This window comes from Stenella coeruleoalba (genome assembly GCF_951394435.1).
Source record: "Stenella coeruleoalba genome assembly, chromosome: 11".
Taxonomy (NCBI): domain Eukaryota; kingdom Metazoa; phylum Chordata; class Mammalia; order Artiodactyla; family Delphinidae; genus Stenella; species Stenella coeruleoalba.
This window is the reverse complement of record NC_137157.1, coordinates 98873845-98895994: the sequence shown is the minus strand read 5'-3', so window position 1 is coordinate 98895994 and position 22150 is coordinate 98873845. Positions and strand designations below refer to the sequence as shown.

At 55.2% G+C, this 22150-nt stretch overlaps 2 protein-coding genes across 2 annotated transcripts; both read right to left on the bottom strand.

Moving 5' to 3' along the window:
• Positions 1-766: 766 nt before the first annotated feature.
• On the bottom strand, positions 767-6083 carry TEX52 (testis expressed 52; the record flags this gene model as incomplete). Its single annotated transcript, XM_079937528.1, is given in 6 exon segments — positions 767-1055; positions 3891-4119; positions 4122-4265; positions 4268-4439; positions 5733-5748; positions 5926-6083. Coding segments are annotated over 6 exon segments (1008 nt in total).
• A 1105-nt stretch (positions 6084-7188) lies between these two features.
• Positions 7189-19660, bottom strand: FOXM1 (forkhead box M1). Its single transcript, XM_079935966.1, has 10 exons — positions 19564-19660; positions 19220-19296; positions 17225-17773; positions 16496-16647; positions 14625-14825; positions 13489-13617; positions 12840-12884; positions 12224-12293; positions 11901-12076; positions 7189-8404 (listed from the first exon to the last, which is right to left on the bottom strand). Exons 3-10 carry the CDS (start codon positions 17724-17726, stop codon positions 7394-7396), a joined length of 2286 nt encoding a protein of 761 aa, XP_079792092.1. The 5' UTR covers positions 17727-17773; positions 19220-19296; positions 19564-19660; the 3' UTR covers positions 7189-7393.
• Between the last annotated feature and the right edge of the window lie 2490 nt (positions 19661-22150).

Genomic DNA, 22150 nt, shown 5'->3' with positions numbered 1-22150 from the left:
GCCGCTACCCCCCAGTGCAAAAGCTGTGGCACGAGGGGTCAGCAGCACGGGCCCAGGCCCAAGATGATGCTCTGGGGTGACTGCTCCCACCGTTACCTTGAGTCCCCACTTTGCTCCTGTCCCTCCACCGAAGCCTGGTCAGCCTTCCTCAGACCTGACTCTCCATCCTCCAGCACAGCTTTGGCCTGACCTCTGCTCCCCCAAACCCTGTGTGGGACCTGCAGCCCAGCAGACTTGCTTCTGAGATTTGTCCAGGCGTCAAGTTGTCCAGGGAGAAGCTTTCTGTATCCTGACCAATCCCAGTCTTATTCCAAATGGGTTACGAGAGCCACATGTCTTACAGCACCTCTCCCCCTCCACACCTACTCACGTACGCGCGCACACACACACACACACCCCTTCTCCCTCCCCACTCCTCGGCAGTCTGCAGGAACTGGATCCCCCCCCCACACACACACACCCCTTCTCCCTCCCCACTCCTCGGCAGTCTGCAGGAACTGGATCCCCCTCTGCTCTCCCCACCACACCCGTGCTCCTACCTGCCGCGAGGGGTCCTCTGAGGGTGACAGAACAAATTAGAATTTCAGTAGAATCTTCAGGAGCCTAGGGTACAGATGAAGTTGGGAGGATGGTGCAGGGGCTCGGTTCTGCAGAAGCCTGCACCCTTCAGCCACCCAAGCCTTCTTGCTGAAGGTACATTGGTTGAGAACACAAGGGCTTGGGGGTCTGTATGCCCACTGCAGTCTCCACCCATCTGGAGACTCTTCTAGATGTGTCCAGGTTTTCTCCTTCTCGCTAAGGTTTTGCCAGGATGGGCCCTGGAGAGATAATGGAGGGGCAAGACCACCCGGTCCACTAGCAGGGTCTGGTGACTCCTCACCAGGTCCTGACTCAGAGGCGCCCTGGGCAGCAAGGCCAACTTGACCGTCTTCTCCCGGTAATGAGGCAGCGGGTTTGGGCAGGGCCAGCTCCTGGCGAAATCACTGGGAAGTGGGTTGGGCATGAGCTGGAGGCCTCCAGGCTCACACCTTCCACCAGCTGAGATGTGCCGGTACCTGTGGGGGGGAAGGGGTGTGGAGAGGACAGAGGTCAAAGGAGAGACCTGGGCATGATGGAGGGGGCAGAAGAGGAGGAGATGCTGCCTTCCGCCAGCTGTCAGCCATCAGACTGTGGAGGCCCCTTCTAGCTCTCTCCCCACCTGGATACTGACCTGTGCCCAATGGCCTGCACCCTGTGTGTGCGTTTTGGCGTTAGGCTGGTGAAATCATGTTATCTGGTGGGTCAATCTTCCATCCTTCGGACACGTAGCCTGTAAGGGGGTCGTCCAGATTCCAGTTGTCCTCCAAGCTCCACCTTCTCCACAAACGCAGTCCAGGAGCCCTTCCCACTCTGCCCTGCTGCCCTGCGACACCGGTCTCATGGCTCACTCTTCTGCAGACCTGCGGTATTTGGTTCAATACAACAGGGTTGAATATTGGCAGATCGTTCAACGTGCTTTGCCCTGGCCCAGCAGGTATCCTCCCGTTTGCTGATCAGAGGTTCGCAGGTTTGACTGCCTGTTAGAATCACCCTGGGGAGCTTTTTAGAAACACCGGTGCCTGGACTCTCCCCCAGGCCAAGCAAGTTAGACTCTCCCGGGTGGGGCTCAAACCTCAACATTTTTCTGAAGTGGGCCCGGTGATTCTAACATACTGTCGGACTGGAGGGAGGCAGGGTTTGCAGGTAAATGTCCTGCTTCCCCATGATCATGGGCGTCTGGAAGCCTTGTGTGGTCCTCTTGCTCAGAATGTGCTGTTTCATCTCCTAGACGGGGTTCATCTGAAGCCCCTCCAGAGCTGCTCCGCAGGGGCCACAAGACTGGGCGGGCCTCCCCTCTCACTCTCTCTTGCTGCCACCTGGTGGACTTCACATGCCCTTCAAGGTGCAGCTCCAATGCCACCTCCTCCTTTATTCCTGCTCCAGGGGCGGGCTACAGCAGCAAGCCAGCGAAACCAGGACCCTTCTCACACAGAGATGATTTATTGAGCCCCTTCTCCCTGCCAGACGCCATACCCCGAAAGGTACCAGGTACATCTCCAATACACACCTGGGGAAAGTGAAGCTCAAGGAATTTAAGAATGTTGACGTTGTGTCGCAAGTTTGCGATGGTAGATTCCAGCCTAGTTCTGTTCGACTCCCAGGGCCTGGCCGCTTCTGCCAGCATACACACACATTCCCTGTGCACAGAGCACTGGGCCGAGCTCTCTGTGGATGCTACTGTATTTCTCTCCTGCTACCTTTATAGAGCATTATGTTGGCTGTGAACTTGTCTGATTCCTGGGTCCGACAGGAGGGGAGGTGGAGCGTGGTGGTTAAGAATGAAGCCCTGGATCCCTGGTGGCACAGTGGTTGGGAGTCCGCCTGCCGATGCAGGGGACACGGATTCGTGCCCCGGTCCGGGAAGATCCCACATGCCGCGGAGCAGCTGGGCCCGTGAGCCATGGCCGCTGAGCCTGCGTGTCCGGAGCCTGTGCTCCGCAACGGGAGAGGTCACAGCAGTGAGAGGCCCGCGTACGGCAAAAAAAAAAAAAGAATAAAAGAATGAAGCCCTGGAGCTGTGCTCTCTGGGTTCAAATCCCAGCTCTGCTCTTACTGGCTGTGCAAACTTGGGCAAGATACTTGACCTCTCTGTGTTTCAGATGCCCCATCTGTAAAAGGGGGTTGATAATAGTAGTTTCTATTCAGGGAGTAGTGGGAGGATTAAGTAATATAGTAAAGTGATTAGAACCATTTGGCTGTGAGGTGTTTGAGCAGCGATCTGAGTCTTCCCCACGTCCGTGTGTCCAGAGTTAGTACGGAGTAGCCGTCAGTGGTCAGCGTTGCGAGACAGCAGAGAGAAGTCGAGGTCCTAGTAATCGTCTCTCAAAATCACCAACTGTTGGCTTTTTCTTTTAAAGATTAAACACCTCCGCAGCCTCCCACTCCAGTCCCTTGGGGCTTCTGTCAATGGGATTGGAGTTTGAGACACGCTTTGCATTCCTCTCCCTGTTTCCTGCCACCCATGCCCAGAGCCTAGAGGGCAGCGGAGTGGAGATGCCCCGTGCATGCCCACGATGGGCAGGGAGGGACAGTCCCTCCACACTCCTGCCTCTGCTCACACCAGCCACCCCTCCTCTCGACGCTTCCGAAGCCTTCCTCCCCTCCCAGCCTCTACCCCTCTAGCCCGCCTCACGAAGCCTTCCTGGGGCGGTGCTCCAGACGACACCCCCCCCTTCTGAATTTCTGTAATAACGTCTGTGTTTGCTATGGTGACTTAATGTGCCCGTTCACCCACTTTATCTTCACGCAGTGAGGTGGGCATGGCACTCACCACTCCCCCCTTCCCCACCCATCTTTCAGCAACCGTGGAACTGAGTCTGGAAGAACTAAGCCATTTGCCAAAGTGACACAGTCTGGAGTTTAATCCAAGCTTCTGCCTCGGGCTCTCGGCTCTTTCTATTAATAATTGACGTCCTCACAACACCCGTTGTCTGTCTCACGCTTTGGGTACTTGGCACACGTGGGCTGGTGTTGAGAGCTGTCTTTCCATGCACGTGTGTTGGTAGCCGCCTTTCAGAAGCTCCTTGAGGGCAGGGACTGAATGACATTTCTCTGTATCCCTGGGGCCTGGCAGGCATCACGTATCAATACACAGCTGTCTCCCCTACATTTTCGTTAAGTAATCAAGCCCCGCCCCTGGCTGTCATTCCCTGGCCTCTACCCGGTCCCTCCAGCTACGTTTGGACAGAGTTGAGTTTTCAGGTGACCAGAGGAGGGACGGTAAGACGTCAGAAACAGGAATCGGAAAGAGGGAGGGGTCCCCTGGGCACGGGTGGGTTGGGTGGGCTCCCCGAGGAGGGAGCTCCTCTTACTTCTTGAAGTTCTTCGGGTGCAGGACATTGCCGTTGGCATCGAGCAGGGGTGCCCTGACCTCACTCCTCAGCGTGAGCTTCCCCACCTCTCTCAGCTCCTTCACTGTCCTGAGAATCACCTGCTGCCTCCTCTGTGCGTCCAGAAAGAGAGGAGCACAGGAGATGAAGGTCAGAAAGCTGTTTTGACCCATCCAGGACGGAGGGGGCACCGGGGGCTCTGCCGGGGGTGGCGGTGGGCCCTGGAATCCGTCAACCAGTGCCAGACGTTGCTGTCATAGGGCCTGTCAGGCCTGGCGGGGAAGGTGGCCGGCAGACGTCCCACATGCAGCCACGTGTGGAAGCCCCAGGTGTGCTGGGCCGCATCCTTCCGGGGCAGGCCAGTCGATGACGCACCTTGGCCTTCATTTCCACGCAGGGTGGCAGCTTCAGGGCCAGCTGGTGGTAGGCTTGCCAGGTGAGGCCGGGCAGCTCTGAGGACTCCCTGGGGAGGACGAACTCGCGTTGAGCCCACGTGTGGGGCGTCGGGAGGGTCTCATGGGCGTGGACCATCTAGGGAGAGACAAGGGAGCCTGGGAGCCCTCTGCCTCTCCTCGGCTGGAGCGGACAAGCTGCCCGCGGTCTCCAGACCCAGATTCTCATCGGGACCGGGTGGCCAGGGGCAGGGGGGTTGGGACAGGACGGGACGTTTTCTCGGTTCTTGCCTAGAGCGCGTGGCCGCTTGGTATGATTTGCACGCATCCTCATAGACTGTCCTCTGTCCATCTATCAGGTTGTGTTTTCCCAGGCTCTTTCCTCAGCTGACATTTTCTCTTTCCTCACTCTGCCTTCACCATCCCCCCATCCTGGGGCCCCCGTTCCTGCCTGGGGTCTGGCGCTCCTCTCCAGGCACACTGGACCTGAGGTAGTGTGAGGGAAAACGCCCCTTCCAAGCAGAGTGCAGAAGGGAAACCATTCTCCAGGGAATGGGGCTGGAGCTTTTCTGCCCCGCCCCTCCCGTCCCCCGCTGCTCTGTCATTGGTGCATCCCCCTCGTGTAGGAAGCATCCAGATGTGGGTTCCTTTCCTTTCTGGCGCCCCTCCACCCCCCGTGAAATAAACAGTGGCAGATATATACTTGACACTTTGCGAAATACTTATCCTCATCTCATTTAACCCTCACACCTTGCGAGTAAGTGTTCTTGTTGCATCTCAAAGATGCAAGAAGCAAGGCACGTGAGGGTAAATAACTTGCCCACGGCACAGAGTGAGGGCAGCAGAGCCGGCACTGAGTCTGTGCCACTCAGGACACCAGGCTCCTCCAAATGCCTCTGCGTCCCACTAGGACTTTTCTTTTCCTTTCTTGTTTTTTTTTTTTTTTTTGTGGTACGCGGGCCTCCCACTGTTGTGGCCTCTCCCATTGCGGAGCACAGGCTCCAGACGCGCAGGCTCAGCGGCCATGGCTCACGGGCCCAGCCGCTCCGCGGCACGTGGGATCTTCCCGGACCGGGGCACGAACCCGTGTCCCCTGCATCGGCAGGCGGACTCCCAACCACTGCGCCACCAGGGAAGCCGCTAGGACTTTTCTGATCCCCAAAACTCACCTGTTGCTTGGGCCCAGTCCCCTTAGTCATGTCTACACGCACACCGCAGGGGTGGGTCTGGATGTCATAACCAGACATTTCCTCTCCTCTGCCCTGAGCTCCGTGTTCACAGGGTCATAGGACAAGGGTTCACGGACCCGGAGGGGAGAAAGCATGGCCCACCCCAGGGCGGGCAGGGGGCAGGCGGGGGGTGGGGCTGGGGACAGCCCCTCACCCAGTGTGGTACAGAAAGGCAGCTGCAGAGATGCGGCCCCGCCCACCGCCTTCAGGAAAGGTTCTCTGATGCGGGCGGGTCACGCTGCCCCCTGGGCGATTTCTGCCGGTTGCTGGCCATTTTCCTGGGCTTCCCTGCAGGAGGGGCAGCTTTGTAGGGAAGACCTTCTTGCCAGCATTGTTTGCTGCTGGGGTTGCTATGGTGATGCTTCCTGGGTGGAGACGCAGGGAGGAGGCCCTTACCTCTCCCTGGGAGGGCTCACCAGTCCCTCGGGCCCTGGCTGCCTTTCAGGTGAGGCAGGTGGGGAATAGGGCTCGTAACAGGAGCTGCTTCGAGGTGGGAGGCAGAAAAGCAGGGCGGGCTGGCTCCCAGGCCTCCGGTTGGGGGTGGAGGTGGTCATGAGGCGCCTGTAACTGGGCCCATCCTTCCCTAATGTTGGTGGGCGCGTGCCCCTGGGTAGGCCTTTCTTCAGGGAGCCCTGGAAGGCCTAAGTGACCCAGCAGGTTCAGAGGTCCCCCAAAGAGGCTGGCTGTGCAGGCCCGGCACTGGGAAAACTGCCAATTGACTGCTGAGCTGGGAGGACGTGCCAGGGCGGAGGAGGGAGGTGACCGGGCCACAGCCCTTTGCACTCTCCTTCCAGGGCTCCGTGTTGGCTTCAAGCCTTGCATCTCCCTGTCACAACCATTTTCATCGTCACCCACTTTCCTTCCCAACCCCCTCACACCGTAGGGACCAGACACCAGCGCGCCACAGACCAGCATGTGCCCCTGGGCTTTATTGAGTAGGTAGTTACAGTAGTGTTTTGGAGCTGGGGGCTGTGCACGCGGTCAGCTGGGGCCCAGGGCGGCTCTCTGCAAAGCTGGGTTCTCTGCAAAGCTGCGGCACCAGCGCAGACAGGCAGGCAGACAGGCCAGCCGGCCTCCGCCTCCTAACTCGTCTCTCTGGCATGATCAGGGACCTTATCAGAGAAACGTCTCTCGGGCACATCTGGGCACCCACTCTGCTCCAGGTGCCTCCCTGCCCCCGCCCCACTCTTGACCCATAATAAGAGACCCTTTCACCAGGATTTCTTTTTGCAGGAAAGCTGACTTGGAAACGTGGGCAGGTGGGAGGCAGTGGCAGTAGGAGGGATCCTGGCAGGCTGACTCGCGTATCGGGGCACCTACAGTGAGGAACCCTTGAGGGAGGGACCTGGGAGGAACTGTGCACTGCAGCCCTTCCTACTGCAGGAACCAAAAGCAAGTAACAGAAGCGAACTGAACCTCCTGGTTATTGTGACCCCCTTCTGGCAGTCTCTAGATAATGATCTAAGGAGATAGGTTTACGTTTATAATTAGAGGATAATTAGGAACATATACACCATTTACAAGGGCCACCCTGCCCGCAGCAGGGAAGGTGGGGGGTGGCTGGGCACAGGCACAAACAGTCGGGGGCGGGGGGGGGGCTCCTCATCTCTTTTCACCCTTGTTTTTGCTGTTCCCACCCGCAGCTCCTAGTAGGGAGGGAGGAATCAGATTCTCTTGGGGAGTGGGTGGCACGGAGACTGGTCACCAGGACCTCGCGGCTTGCAGAAGGCCCAGTGGCGGCTCTGGCGTGACGCCTGCCTTGGCGTCACCAGGCCAGGTGGGCTGGAGGAGCAGACGGCCCCCGCCTGCTGTCCTGGCGCAGAGCGCCCGGAGAGCCGCCGGCTTGAGCGGTGCGGTCCTGTCTCTACCGCAGCTCGGGGATGAACTGAGCCCAGCCGACGTCGTCGGAGCCCAGCAGGTCCTCCTCCAGGCCGGGGAAGCTGATGTCCAGCAGTATCTTGCTGAGGCTGTCATTCATCGTGTCCAGGACCAAGCCTTCTGTTAGAGAACGGTTGGCCGAGAGGCCGGCAACCTGCGGCTCGGAGGAGCCTGGCTTGGGGACCTCCATATCTGAGGAGGGACAGCCGCTGAAGGGGTCAGCAGTGATGTCAAAGGGCTCGGAATTGAGGAGCTCTCGGGGGGAGTCAAAGAGGGGGACGCTTTTCAGCGGGGTGGCGCTGAGATCCGCCAGCTCCAGCGAGTCCGGCAGGGGCCCAAAGGCACCCTGGGGGGTTCGTACGGGGCTGAAATCGAGCCCCCCAACTTTGGCCGGGGGTGTGAGCCTCCAGGATTCGGGGGTCACGGGGAGGGCAGATTTGCTCGGGGTGGAGGAGATGGGCAGCATCTCCTTGATGGGTGTCTTGAAAGGCCCGCCCTCCTCCTGGGAGGAGCCAAGCTGGGAGGCAGGCTGCGAGGACCCTGCTGTGGCTCGACGGGAAGTCCCGGGGCCCTCGGAGAAGAGCAGCTCCGGCTCGTCCAGACAGGGGGGCAGGAGGTGCTGTTTCCTTCGAGACCGGCTCATCTCCCTCCTCTCCCTGCGTTTGATGACAAGCAGGTCAGAGACGCAGCGGGCTGGGGACTTGGGCCCGCTGTAGGACTTCTTGGGCCTGGGGATGGGGGAGTGGGACGAATCCTCCCAGGAGGGGGACGATTCCTCCTTGACAGATGGGCAGGGCGAGGGCCACTCTTCCAGGGGCGGGCTCTCGACTTTGATGGGTCTCCCTAAGTGTGGCGTTTCCTCCCCAGGCTGCACTTCTTCCTCCTTGATGGACTGGACTGGAAGCAGAGGAGACAGCCCTTCTCCAAGGAGGAGCTTCTCCTCTTTCACTGGTCCTGCCGTGGGCAGAGGGGCGACGCCCTCGTCCGCGAGCAGCACCTGGAAGGGAAGCAGGTTAAGGTGAAAGCCAGGTCTGGAGATTCAACCAGGCAGCGGGTGGGACACAAGTACATGACTAAGACAAGTGACATGCGGGTACTCATCCTCTTTTGTCTTTCTAAAGTCTTCAAGACTATTAGACATGAGACTAGATGATGAAGGTGGTAGTTCAATTCTGGGGGTAAAAGACAGAGCGTTTCCTGGGCTTCCCTGATGGCACAGTGGTTGAGAGTCCGCCTGCCGATGCAGGGGACGTGGGTTCGTGCCCCGGTCCGGGAGAATCCCACATGCCGCGGAGCGGCTGGGCCCGTGAGCCATGGCCGCTGAGCCTGCACGTCCGGAGCCTGTGCTCCGCAACGGGAGAGGCCACAACAGTGAGAGGCCACGTACAGAAAAAAAAAAAAAATCTTAAAAGACAGGTTAATATTTTAATAACAAAGAAATCACAAATTATTAGCAAAACCCTATAGGAAGATGGGCCATGTCCATAAATAATCGTCTCACAGTGAAAAATTCCCAGTGACCAAACGCAGTGAGCAGGTGCTGACTTACCGATAAGCAAAGGATGATAGAATGAAACAAGGAGCTGTCCTTCATACACCACAGAGGGGCAAATATTAAAAAGACTGATAACACCCATGGCTGGCAAACATAGGTCTTGTTGGTGGATGTGTGAATTATCACAGATTTTTCTGGAAGCCAATCTTGCAATATTTAATAAACTTTAAAATAACTGTTCACTCAGCAATCTCATGTCTGGTTCTCCCACAGAAATAAAAACACTAGTAAGAAAGATACTTGCAAAGATATTTATTGCAATGTTCGCCATAGGGCAAAAAGACCTAGAAACATAATGTGCCCGTGAAAGCGGAATGGTTGGAAAACGTACAGCAGAGCCACACCATGGAATATTATGTAGCCATTAAAAAACAATGCAGGGCTTCCCTGGTGGTGCAGTGGTTAAGAATCCGCCTGACAGTGCAGGGGACGCGGGTTCAAGCCCTGGTCCGGGAAGATCCCACATGCCGCGGAACAACTAAGTCCATGCGCCACAACTACTGAGCCTGTGCTCTAGAGCCTGCAAGCCACAACTACTGAGCCGGTGTACTACAACTACTGAAGCCCACGCACCTAGAGCCCGAGCTCCGCAACAAGAGAAGCCACCACTGTGAGAAGCCCACGCACCGCAACGAAGAGTAGCCCCTGCTCGCCGCAACTAGAGAAAGCCCGCGTGCAGCAACAAAGACCCAATGCAGCCAAAAATAAATAAATAAAATAAATAAATTTTAAAAAAATGCATTAGGGAGTTCCCTGGTGGTCCAGTGGTTGAGACTCTGCGCTTCCACTGCAGGGGGCACGGGTTCTATCCCTGGTTGGGGAACTGAGATCCCACATGCTGCCTGCCACGGCCAAAAAATAAAATTAAAAAACAAAAAAACCCCTCAAAAAAGTAAAAAACAAAAAACAATAAATTAAAGTGATGCCAAGTGACTTGGGAGAATTTCCCTGGGGCAGAAAGTGTGTGTAGGGCCTCCCTGGTGGCATAGTGGTTAAGAATCCGCCTGACAATGCAGGGGATACAGGTTCGAGCCCTGGTCCGGGAAGATCCCACGTGCCGCGGAGCAACTAAGCCTGTGCGCCACAACTACTGAGTCTGAGCTCTAGAGCCCGTGAGCCACAACTACTGAAGCCCGCGCGCCTAGAGCCCGTGCTCTGCAACAAGAGAAGCCACTGCAATGAGAAGCCCGCGCACCACAACGAAGAGTAGCCGCCGTTCGCCGCAACTAGAGAAAGCCTGCACACAGCAGCAAAGACAACACAGCCAAAAATAAATTAAAAAAAAAAAAAGTGTAATACGATCCCATTTTCAACGCTGTGTGTGGTGTGTGCGTGTATAACATGGCTGTGGCGATCGGTGTATGCAGAGTATACTAAGAGCATGAACAAGTGGGAGAAAGCATGTTAAACTGTCAACATGGCTTATCACGGGGAGCAGGGGCGACATGGGTGAAGGTGAGGCGAGGGGAAGCAAAAAGAAGAAAAGGAGATGGAAAAGACTGCATTGAAACGAAAACAGTGTACATGCTACAACCACAGGAATGCATTTATGTAAAATTATCTATGCTCGTAGGTATACTTTTATGTATATTAAAATGATACATATATATATTTTTTGCGTTATGCGGGCCTCTCACTGTTGTGGCCTCTCCTGGTGCGGAGCACAGGCTCCAGACGCGCAGGCTCAGTGGCCATGGCTCACGGGCCCAGCCGCTCCGCGGCATGTGGGATCTTCCCGGACCGGGGCACGAGCCCGTGTCCCCTGCATCGGCAGGCGGACTCTCAACCACTGCGCCACCAAGGAAGCCCTAAAATGATATTTTTTAAATTAAAAAAACAAAAGCAAAAACAGGGACTTCCCTGGCGGTCTAGTGGTTAAGGCTCCATGCTTCCGCTGCAGGGGGCAGGCGTCTGATCCCTGGTCCGGCAACTAAGATCCCGCATGCTGTGTGGTACGGCCAAAAAAACCCCAAAACCAAAAAACCAAAAACAACAGAACAAAACGAAAACAAAAAACAAGAGCAAACCCAAGGCTCTTTATCTGGAGCCCCCGCTACTTCCATCTCAGAGAAAGGAGCACAGGGGCCCTTCCTGTACTTGTTACAGGCCAGCTCCTGCTCGCAAATCCTTCTCTGCATCACGGCACGGTCCTCACTCACTGTCCTCAGCCCTCGAGGCTAGACCACTGATGCTCAACCAGGAGCAACTCCCCCCAGGGGACATCTGACAACACCTGGAGACATTTTAATTGTCACACCAGGCGGTGCCCCCGACATCTAGTGGGGAGAGACTAGGGATGCTGCTAACACCCTTCAGTGCACAGGGCAGCACCCCTCCACCCCCAACAAAGAATTATCCAGCCCTAAATGTCAGCTGTATGCAGGCTGAGAAACCCAGAGCTAGACTGGCCCATCACTAGACCATGGTTACTGGGGGCCTCCAGGGCATGCCCATTACAAAGCCCTCTCCAGGGACCTCCCTGGCGGTCCAGTGGTTGAGTCTTCGCGCTTCCAGCTTCCAGTGCAGCGGGTGAGGGTTCGATCCCTGGTCGGGGAGCTAAGATCCCTCAGGCTGCGTGGTGCAGCCAAAAATAAATAAATAAAAATTTAAAAAAGAAAAAATAAAGGCCGTCTCCACACCTGCTTGCTGCCCAAATCTACTTTGTAAAACCCCCTTCCCTGTGAACTCCTCCTGAACCGTCCCAGCCCATCTGTTATAATCACCCTTGTCTGAGCTCTTGTAAACTCATCAGGCATGGGTGGGCCCTCCAACATCCCTTACGTCCTACGGCAGGTTCCTTGTTAGCTCTTATGATGCTGTTGCACTTTCCTATGCGCCGGTGCCTTGTCCCAACTAGACGTATAAGCTTCTCAAGGGACACTTGGCAGAATCTCTAATTGACTGGACTCTCTGCTCAGAGAGAACCCGAGGCACTGACCTTGGGGGCGATGCGGACTCGCTTGCTGTGGCGGGCGAGCTCTGAGCTCATGAGTGAGGCTGCCAGGGGCAACGGCACCTTGACCGAGGGCTGCAGCACCAGGGACTGGTTCACTGGGAACTGGATGGGCACCAGGTACGAGCTGACCCGCGGCAGCAGAGGCTTCATCTTCCGCCCTGGGGGGGACCGGGAGGGGTCAGGAGCAGGACCCAGGGACAGGCCCCTTCCAGGCTACGGGATCTTTGCTCTCCTTCCCTGGGCTGGGACCCCCGAGTCTGCTCCCTACAGGTGCGCCCCCCGGGACCAGGCTCCCCCATACTAACGTGCGCCCAGGGGGAGTTCGGTTTTGATGGCCACGTTCCGGCGGAGCTCAGGGTTGGGTCGTTTCTGCTGCTGTTTGGGGCAGAGAGGGGGAGAAAGAGACCAGGTCAGAGACGCAGGGGGACGAGGCAGGCGACCCCACCAGCTGCTCCGGTACCGGGCATGGAGCGAACCGACCGCCTGGCCCTGGGCAGGTGGTGGCACAGACACATGGCAGTGGGCGGTCCTACCACCTCATCCAGGTGTCCTCACCCCCGGGATGCAAAGCACGGAGCTCTATGAGGGGCAGAGAAAAGCCAGGTAGAGAAGTGAGAGCAAAGACGGCCGCCCTCCAGGCCCGTGCCATGCACCGTGGTCACCATCTTGCAGGGAGACTATGGCGGGTTCTCCTGCCACGCGCCGCGCTGCTTGGGGCACCGTGATGAGCCCACGGGAGCAGAAGGAGGTGGAGGTCACGTGTCCTGAACACCCAGCAGCTCAGGTGCCCTGCGTTCAGGGCTGGCAGGCACACAGCCACAGGCTCCCTTTCCTGCTAATGTCTTGTCCCTGTCACCGAAGCCATGCTGAGCGTGGAAAGGAGGCAAGGCCGAGCCCCGAGCGGGAGGGAAAGAATCTTACTGATTCCAAGTGCTCGGGCGATTGTGGAGACCCTGGGTCCAGTGGCTGATGGTGGTCAGGCATCGTGGGAGAGAAACAAGACGGAGTTACCACCAGTGCAGTCAAGCTGACCAGACCGGGTAAACCTATTCCTGATGGACGCCGAGGGCCACCCTCAACAACGGTCCCTCCCGGGAGGACGAGGGCAGCTAGCGGCGCCCTTGTGGGCGCTCTGAAACTCCAAAGCAGTCGCTTCTGATGAGAGATTCAGGGGGCTTCGTTTCTGCTCTCCGGCCTAAAGAAGGGCTTTTTAAAAACCAGGTTTCCCAGACTTCCTCTGTAAGAATCACCTGAGATTCTTGCTAAAAACACATATTCCTGGGCCCATCCCAGGCCTACTGAGTCAGAAGCCCCAAGAGAGGGGCCCAGGAGGCTGTATTTTAACAAGTGTTCCAGGCAGTTCTTATCACAGGGCAACACTGCCCCAGGAGGTCCCGTGTTTGGATCAGAGAGTCCTCTCTGTGGCCTGGTCTAGCAGAGAAGTGTACCATCCCTTACGGGCTGGCTGGCCTTTAACTCTACCCTGATCGGATGAGCTCGTCCCAAGAGGACTTCTTTCCTTTCGCGATGGATCTCATGACCTCCAACACTGGCCTATTTGGATGCTTACCTTAAACACCTGGTCCAGCGTCAAGTAGCGATTGGCACTGGGGTGGATGGTCCAGAAGGAGACCTTGCCGTTGGCTGACGTCTCGCGGACAAACATGTCGTGGAGGGAGAGGTTGTGGCGGATGGAGTTCTGAAAGTAGAGGATGCCACTCATCAGCTACTTTGGCTTTGCAAACACCGCCGCCGACGTCCCCCAAGGAAATCAGGCCCAGGCCTTGTGTCCTCGTAACCGTGCCTATTGGCAGCTCCTGTGACACTCCGCGTGGCGGAGCTGGCAACCGGAGCCATCAACCCGTCTGCCCAGTAGGGACAGAGACTGGGGCCATTCCTGAGGGGGCGATAAAGCAGAGACCTGGACAGCTGTCAGGGGCTGGGAAACAGGAGTGAGGCTGTGGGTGGCAACCAGTAGCCAGAGAGGCGAGTGAAGAAATTACGATGCCAGGGAGCTCCCTGGGGGCCTAGTGGTTAGGATTCTGGGCTTTCACTACTGTGGCCCGGGTTCAATCCCTGGTCGGGGAACTGAGATCCCACAAGCCACGTGGCGTGGCCAAAAAAAAGAAAAATTATGCTGCTGGGGAATTCAGTTGAGGTGAGTGTGAGGTTAACTGTCCTGCTGTGGGGAAAAAAATACAAAAGCCCGCTGGCCTGGGACAGAGCACCTGTTGGGGCACCTACGCTGCGGCTCTGAGCCCCGTGTGAGCTGTGGCTCCCAGGCATCTGTGTTCCCGTGCGCGGGAGGAAAAGATCCCCGCCTTCTGGAGAAGAAATGTGACTTTATAGAAGGTGAATCTTTGGATCGTGAGGCCTACAGATTTTTTTTTTCATTAATATATTTTCACAAAGCTACTTAGTCACTCCAGCTGCTGTTCAGTGTAGCACAGAAGTGGGCTCTGTGCTGTACTGGAGTCTCCATCAACCCAGGGTAGCGACAGGTGACGTGGTTACAGGGCTGTTAGTGATGCTTTTGTCTGGATTCGGCAGGATCGAGTCCCAATCCAAAAGATATGGTTGTTGAAGTTTCTAGCATCCTTGGCACTTAACTGCTCCCTCTGCACCTGACACAGACCACTGCCCTTCCGTGTAGACAAACTGTTGGGCCGGACTGACCTTGACTGTGGCTGTTACAGGACACGGTACCTTCCAGCCTGGCTTGGCGATGTGCTTGAAGTAGGGGAAGTGGTCCTCGATCCAAGTGTAGATGTCTTTCAGGGTCATGCGCTTCCTCTCCGTACTGTTGATGGCAAACTGTATCATGGCCATGTAAGAGTAGGGTGGCCGCTCAGACACGGAATCCGGCCAGGTTGCCGATGCTCCCAGGGGCCCCTCAACCTGAGCGTTCTGAGAAGCCAAAGGGAAAGAGAAAAGGCGATGACACGGAGAGTTCACAAGACCTCGCCCGCCCCACCCCACCCCACCCCAAAGAACATCCCCTAGAGAAACATTTTATCCCATAGAATTGTACTGGAAACAAATCACCTGAGACCACTATTCCATGGAATAAAATTTTAGAGTTAGGGAGAATCTTAGAGGTGATCTAATCCAGTCTCCAAACATAGAACCACTTCTCTGTCGTCAGTCATTTTTTTGAAGATATTGCCCAATAATAATTAGAAGTCCGGTCTTTGTCAGTTGAAACCTCTCAGGAAAGTCTGGGTACATGTTATGACTCTTAAAGCATCAACTGTATGTTAAAACTACACCCATTTTTCAGACCTGAGCGTCGAGGGACTTAGGTCTTAGTCTGATTTCTACTCCTGATGTGATGTGAATAAACCCACCTCCTTTCAATGTTTGTACAAGAGAAATATTCCCAAGGGTATGGGACAGACAAATGTCAGCAGGGCACACATCTGGCTAAGTCGCAGGCAAAGATCTGATCATCCATGTTTTAGAAAATTGAGCTATAACTTTGTAAAGTACACAAGTTCTAAGTGAACAGCTCAGTTTTCACCTATGTACACATCCACGTAAATCCTCCCTTTTAAAAACTGTTGAGTGAAGTAAGTCAGAAAGAGAAAAATAAATACCGTATGCTAACACATATATATGGAATCTAAAAAAAAAAAGGGTTCTGAAGAACCCAGGGGCAGGACAGGAATAAAGACGCAGACGTAGAGAATGGACTTGAGGACACGGGGAGGGGGAAGGGGAAGCTGGGATGAAGTGAGAGAGTGGCGTGGACATATATAGACTACCAAACGTAAAACAGATAGCTAGTGGCAAGCAGCCACATAGCACAGGGAGATCAGCTCGGTGCTTTGTGACCCCCTGGAGGGGTGGAATAGGGAGGGTGGGATGGAGGGAGACGCAAGAAGGAGGAGATATGGGGATATACGTATATGTATAGCTGATTCACTTTGTTATAAAGCAGAAACTAACACATCATTGTAAAGCAACTGTACTCCAATAAAGATGTTAAAAAAATAAAAATTATTTAAGGAAAAAATAAAAAGATAAAAAAATATTGTTGAATGATGGATTAAAGGGTATATACAAAGGGCAACCATGAAGAACAAACCCAGGCTACACAAATGGGTCAAATCAATTTTGATTGCTGGAGAGGTATTTAAAATTCACAACTAACTCATTTTATTTGCTATTAAGTTATCTTCTAATAAAACAATCTTGTTTAAAATGCTGTATTCCTTTCATACTGTTGGGATACCTCTTTAAAGTTCAAGTGGCTTTCCAAACTGACACCTCTTCATTATTTCCTGAATACTTACTCAATACCTCCTAAGGGCACAGTACTAAACCCCGTGCTGACGGGGTACAGAGCGAGCCACAGGAGTCTGCCCTCAAGGAAATTTCACAGGTAGGAGCGAGGGAGGTGCGGGGGCGGGGGGTAAGATCCCAGGTAGAAAGGGAGCTCCAAATTATATAGAGTCACACTAAGTGAGTGCTAATATCAGAACTTGGAAATTCTACTCCACAGGCCGCTTGATTTCCCATCTTAGAAATTCCCTGCACCAGCTCTGACTGCCCTAGTGAGTGACGGGACAGCTCACCTTAGCCTGACTCCGCTCCAGGTGACGATTCTCCTTCTCCTCCGCCTCTTGCTTGATGCTGCAGGAGCCCAGCCCATCGGAGGTCATCTTTCCAAGCCACTGGATGTTTGTCAAGCTGTTGTCTAGCGTGCAGCCGGCTGCCTCGCCGCCAGCTACGGGGGAAACAACCCAAGACGCCGCTTAGCTGCCTGATCCCGAGCCCAGCAGGCCCGGTGAAGGTGGCAGTTAGGGATCACCTCTGCCCTGAGGGACAGGGAACACATCCCGGGTACTCCGCCCCATTAGGATGTCGGGAGAAATTCAGGAGCATGGTTCAAGTTGCATTTCAGTCTGAGCCACACTGAGCCTTAGAGCTCAGTCAAGGCGACCTTATAAAAGCATGACTGAGCATCTCAACAAGGAAAGTCACTTTTCCTCCTTATGCTTTCTCCTTCATTAAGATGGAGAAAGATTCCTATTTCCTTATGTGGTCAATGCAGGGGATAACTAGAAACGATAAACAAATCCTTTTCCAATGTAAAGAAGGGAGTAGAAATGCTAAATTACATTGCAACCCCTTTGACAGTGCCCAAAGGATCCGGGTCAAGGTTTTAGGATGAAGAAAGGCAAGACTTTCCCCCGGTTCGGGCAGACGTCTGTGTGTCCTAAGCGTCAATGTGGCGGACTGCAGTCCTCACCACCAGAGAGGGAAGGCTAGCTCCCCAGCCCTTTGCCTTACAGACCACATACCACAGTTCTCCCATCTCTGCCCGGGAAGGGCTCCAGCTGGTCTAGGAAGATTCACGTCCTTGGATGCAGACTTTGGTCCCAGGGCCTCGGTGATCACTTCTGTCCTCTTGGGATCATTGCTGGCTTGGTCTTGAGGCTGGGGTCCTGGAGGGCGAGTGGGGGCTCCGCCGCAGCTGATGAGGATGAATTTATTGGGCCCACTGCTGCCACTCTCCTTTCCTTTGGCAGTCAGCGCTGTGATGATGCTCTGGACGTTGGCATTCTTGGGCACGGCCACCACTTGCGTGTTGGGCATGGTCGGGTGGTTAATCATCTTGATCCCGGCTGGAAACTTGCAGGGGTTGGACTCGGCCACCTCCTTGGAGGCCTGCGGTTGAGCAGGCTCTTGTTGGGCAGGGGGCCTCTTAGGCTCCTCTTCTGATGTGTCACCTGGGGCATTCTGAACAGGAAGGGGCAGCTTCCGTCTTTTGAGAATCAATGGCCGACGGGGGCTGGTTTTCATTATGAATCTGTGCTTTCACTCTCCATTGAGAATGACAAGCATGGACCCTGGAAAGCACAAGGGGCAGCAGGAGGTCAGAGGTTTATTAGGCTGAGAAGGAGGTTCTGTTAGGGAGGGGTCTTCCTCATCACATGACCAGGAGCATAAGCCCACAGGCCCAGGTGAATACTCCTTGGGGCTCTGTAAAGACCACAGACAATAAGGAGATGAGTTCTACTGACAAAAGTTAAAACTGAAGCAAACAGAAGAAATTCAAAGGGGGAAAGTGGGATTAGGTTGGCTGTAGGTCAACATAGTCAAAGCTCTAGGAGCTTAAGAATGTTTTGGGAATTCCCTGGCGGTCCAGTGGTTAGGACTTGGTGCTTTCACTGCTGAGGGTGAGGGTTCAATCCCTGGTCAGGGAACTAAGATGCCACATGCCACATGGCACGCGGTGTGGCCAAAAAAGAATGTTTAGCTACAGAAATAAATAGGGAAGCTACAAAAATGTGGAAATGTCTCTTATTTCCTACTGTAACACAGATCCCTTGCAGTGACTATTGGGACGGGAATGATGGAATAGGACATCCTGACAAGACTCTGATCCCATAATCCATTCTAGCGTAGACCACATATTTTTTATACCAACTTACTTTATAAATTAAAGGATCTGAGCCCACAAAATCAGAGGAAAAAGGCAGATTGTACCATTATTGTCACACCACTGAAGAAATCATCTTCCAGCTCACAAGACCTCAGATAAGGGGGAAACTGCTCTACTCAAGGCCCAGGGTAACGCTAAGGGGTGACATCATTTCACAGGCTATTATCCTTGCCTTTCTTAAAAAAAAAATACATTTTTCTTTTACAGTTTGCAAACTATTTATATAGTGACATTTTAGTACTTGCATGAGCTTATTCATATTTTGACTTTCTAAGCATGTGACTGTATCGCTTAATTTCTCTTCCAGAACCAAGACTGTTATCCCTGTCTTCTGACTAACAGACTGTGCTATCTTCAGTGTGCTAAGGTGGTTTTGTAGTGTTAAGGAAAACTGTTTTATCTTTTAAAAGTTGTGTTTTTTGATTTTAACAGATCTGTGGAATACTCTACCATTGTGTAAAGTTGTGAAATTCTAGTGAGAGGTACTCTGAGCGACAGAGGAATGTGCTGTCCCTTTTTTAGGATATCTGCCTTCTCCCTAAAACTGACTGTCACACTCGCCTGACATTTGCCATCTGCTTAGAATCCACAGACCCTCTCCACTCTGCCTCCTTTTCCTGTATATCTAGGTTTCCTCTACCTTCAAATCTCAGTTTTACTTCCACCTCCTATCTCTTCCGGCCTCCCTCCCTCCACCCATCAACCAGTAGATACTAGTAGTCGCTCCCCACCCGCAAAAGATAACTTCCTGGTCTAAAGCTTAATTTTCCCTTCTACTCTGACCAGCCTCTTGCTACCACTGCCAACACTTTCTAGCCCGGAGACTTCCGGAGCGGCTCCCGGGACTCACCCACATCCAGACCAGGGCTAGGCTGCGAGGGTCTCCGGAACCCGGAGGAGGGTCCTGGGAAAGGGCGGAGTGGAGGCCTAGAGGTGAGAGCAACGGGGTTCAGGGGAGTGTGCGAGCAGGTCGGCCTCGGCTCCCAGCGCAGTAAGCTCAGAGGGACCCCAGCCGCCGTCTGCCAGAGCAAGCGGGCCGCCCCTCCTCCCGGGGGAAGGCCGGGGGCGCTCAGCGGGAGAGGTGAGGAGGGCCGGGAGGCTGGATGCAGCAGCGCCGCGCACCGTCGCCAGCCCCGTCCGGAGCCAGCTCTCCGCGTACTCCCGGCCCCGGCCTCTCGCACGCCGCCCACTCACCTCGCTTGCACCGCCGGACACGCCGGCTCCGGGCGGCTCCGCGCTGCTCCCACCGGCAGGCCGGGTAGCGACCCCGGCTGCGGGGCGGGGAATCCCGGGATCCCGGGAGGGAGGGGGGGGTCCCGGGCCGGGGCCGGGGCCGGGGGTGGGGTCCCGCTCTGAGGCTTTCAGTTTGTTCCGCTGTTTGAAATTGGCGCCGGCGGAGCGTTGAGGTCACGTGACGGGCGTGGCCAATCAGCGCCGGCCCTGTCTCCGCGTTCAGCCGGGACGCCGCCGGCGGCGGCGGCGGCGGCGGGCGGGTGGGCCCTGCCTGGCTGTTGAGGCGGGCGGGGCGGCGGCGGGAAGGGCAGGTGAGACAGCCCGACCGGGCGATTGAGGCGGACGGAACGGCTGGCGAGGCAGCCCAGCCGGGCGGGTGAGGCGGGCGGAACGGCTGGCGAGGCAGCCCAGCCGGGCGGGTGAGGCGGGCGGAACGGCGGCCTCGTTGGGCGGGTGAGGCGGGCGGAGCAGCGTGCGAGCCGGGCGGGCTGGTCTGCGGCGGGTGAGGCAGACAGAGCGGCGTGCGGGCCTGGCGGGCGGGCGGGCGGGTGAGGCGGACGAGGCGGGCGGCTCGTGGGGAGAGCGCAGGAGGGCGGCGGGGCGCGGGGGACCCCAGGGACAGTGGGGACCCCGGGCCGCCCCGCCCGGCTGCGATGCGCCCGCCGCCCCGGGCTCTTCCCCCCTCGCTGGGGGCACTGTCCTCCGTTGACCTCCGACCAGCGACCGTCGCGGGCCCGCGGGCCCCCGAGCGGCCTGAGGGCTCCTGGAGCGCAGTTACGACCTCGTTCAGGTTCCCTCCTGAAAAATTATTCGCACACGGTGAACCCCGCCTCCACCCTGCATCTTCGAGTTTTGATCTCCTCCCGCCCCCCGCAGTCTTTTCTTTGTAGTAAAGGACTTTATCTACTAACTTAGTTAACACGTTTAGTTGAGCACCTACCGTGTGCCGGGCCGCGCTGGGATGCAGTGGAAGACGGGGTCTTTCTTCTGCTCTTACGGTCTGATGGGAGCAGATTCGCAGCGAATTGCTTAGTAAATAAGGGGATCTTGCCTTATGGTAGGTGAGAGAGGCATTTCATTAATCTGGCTGCGTTGGGGCATTTTCTCTAGCTGGGGCGAGCAAAGGCTACGGAGTCTCCGGTTCGGTGCGGGAGCTTCTCATTGCCGTGGCTTCTCTTTTTGCGGAGCGCGGGCTCTAGGCGCATGGCCTCAGCAGTAGTGGCTTGCGGTCTCTAGAGCCAGGCTCGGTAGTTGTGGCACACGGGCTTATAGCTGTTCCGCGGCATGTGGGCTCTTCCTGGACCAGGGCTCGAACCCATGTCCGCTGCACTGGCAGACGGATTCTGAACCACTGCGCCACCAGGGAATTCCCAAGAGAAAGGCATTTCTGATGAACTAAAGCTTCGTCTGAGATCTGAGGCCTTTATGCAAACACGGGAGGGAGACCCTCCAAGCCAAGGGAATGAGGTGTGCCGGGCCAAGCCGCAGGAGGAAGCGTGGGCGGCACAAAGGCTGAAGAATATCTGAGGGATTTGAGCTAAGAGACCTGCACTGGAGGGCGTGTGAGATGAAGCTGGAACCAGAGCCACAGGACCTCAGCCACCACTAGGAGTTTGGTCCTTACCCAAAACTCAAAAATTTTAAGCAGGAGTGTGAGTCAAGATCAGATTTGCAATTTAAAAAGGTCCCCCTGCAGGGGGTGCCAGAGGTTAGGGTAGACCAGTTAGGCTATTGCATTACCCCTGGGTCAGAACTGTTGGGACTTGAAGGGTGGTGGAGAGAGAGGGAAAGAGGGGTAGGGTAAGATTATTATTTTTCACAAAGGAATGCTTTTATCAAATTTTGAGTTGAATAAGTCTCAAAAATTGCCACTGATTCTGATCCCACATTTAATACTGAACTGTCGCTAAAACCCACAAATCTGTTTTTCCCCCCAAAGTATAATTGACATAACACATTATGTTAGTATCAGATGTACAACATAATGATTACCTATTTACACCTCAAAATGATCACAGTAAGTCTAGTTACCATCTGTCACCATACAGAGTGACAAAAACCTTTTTTTTCTTGTGATGAGAACTTTTAAGATTCTCTTGGCAACTTTCAAATTTGAAATACAATATTGACTATAGTGACCACACTGTACATTACATCCCATGACGTATTTATTTCTCAACTGGAAGTTTGTACCTCTTGACTCCCTTCATCCATTTTGCGAACTCCCCCCAACTGCCCTCCTCGAGAGAGGGTATTTTTTTTTGTTTGTGTTTTTGTTTTGCCGTATGCGGGCCTCTCACTGTTGTGGCCTCTCCCGTTGCGGAGCGCAGGCTCAGCGGCCATGGCTCACGGGCCCAGCCACTCCGCGGCATGTGGGATCTTCCCGGACCGGGGCACGAACCCGTGTCCCCTGCATCGGCAGGCGACTCTCAACCACTGCGCCACCAGGGAAGCCCAAGAGAGGGGTATTTTTGAAGACATGTTTAAGAGATAGGATTGACAGGGCTTGATGTTGGGTTGGATGGTAGAGGGAAAAGGTAAATGTCAA

Coding starts and splice junctions, on each gene's coding strand:
- FOXM1 (XM_079935966.1), bottom strand. CDS start 17,726: ATGAAAACCAGCCCCCGTCGGCCATTGATTCTCAAAAGACGGAAGCTG. Junction 16,648..17,224: donor GCAGAGATGGGAGAACTGTG/GTATGTGGTCTG, acceptor TTTCCCCCGTAG/CTGGCGGCGAGGCAGCCGGC. Junction 12,294..12,839: donor CGCCCGAGCACTTGGAATCA/GTAAGATTCTTT, acceptor TGCCCCAAACAG/CAGCAGAAACGACCCAACCC.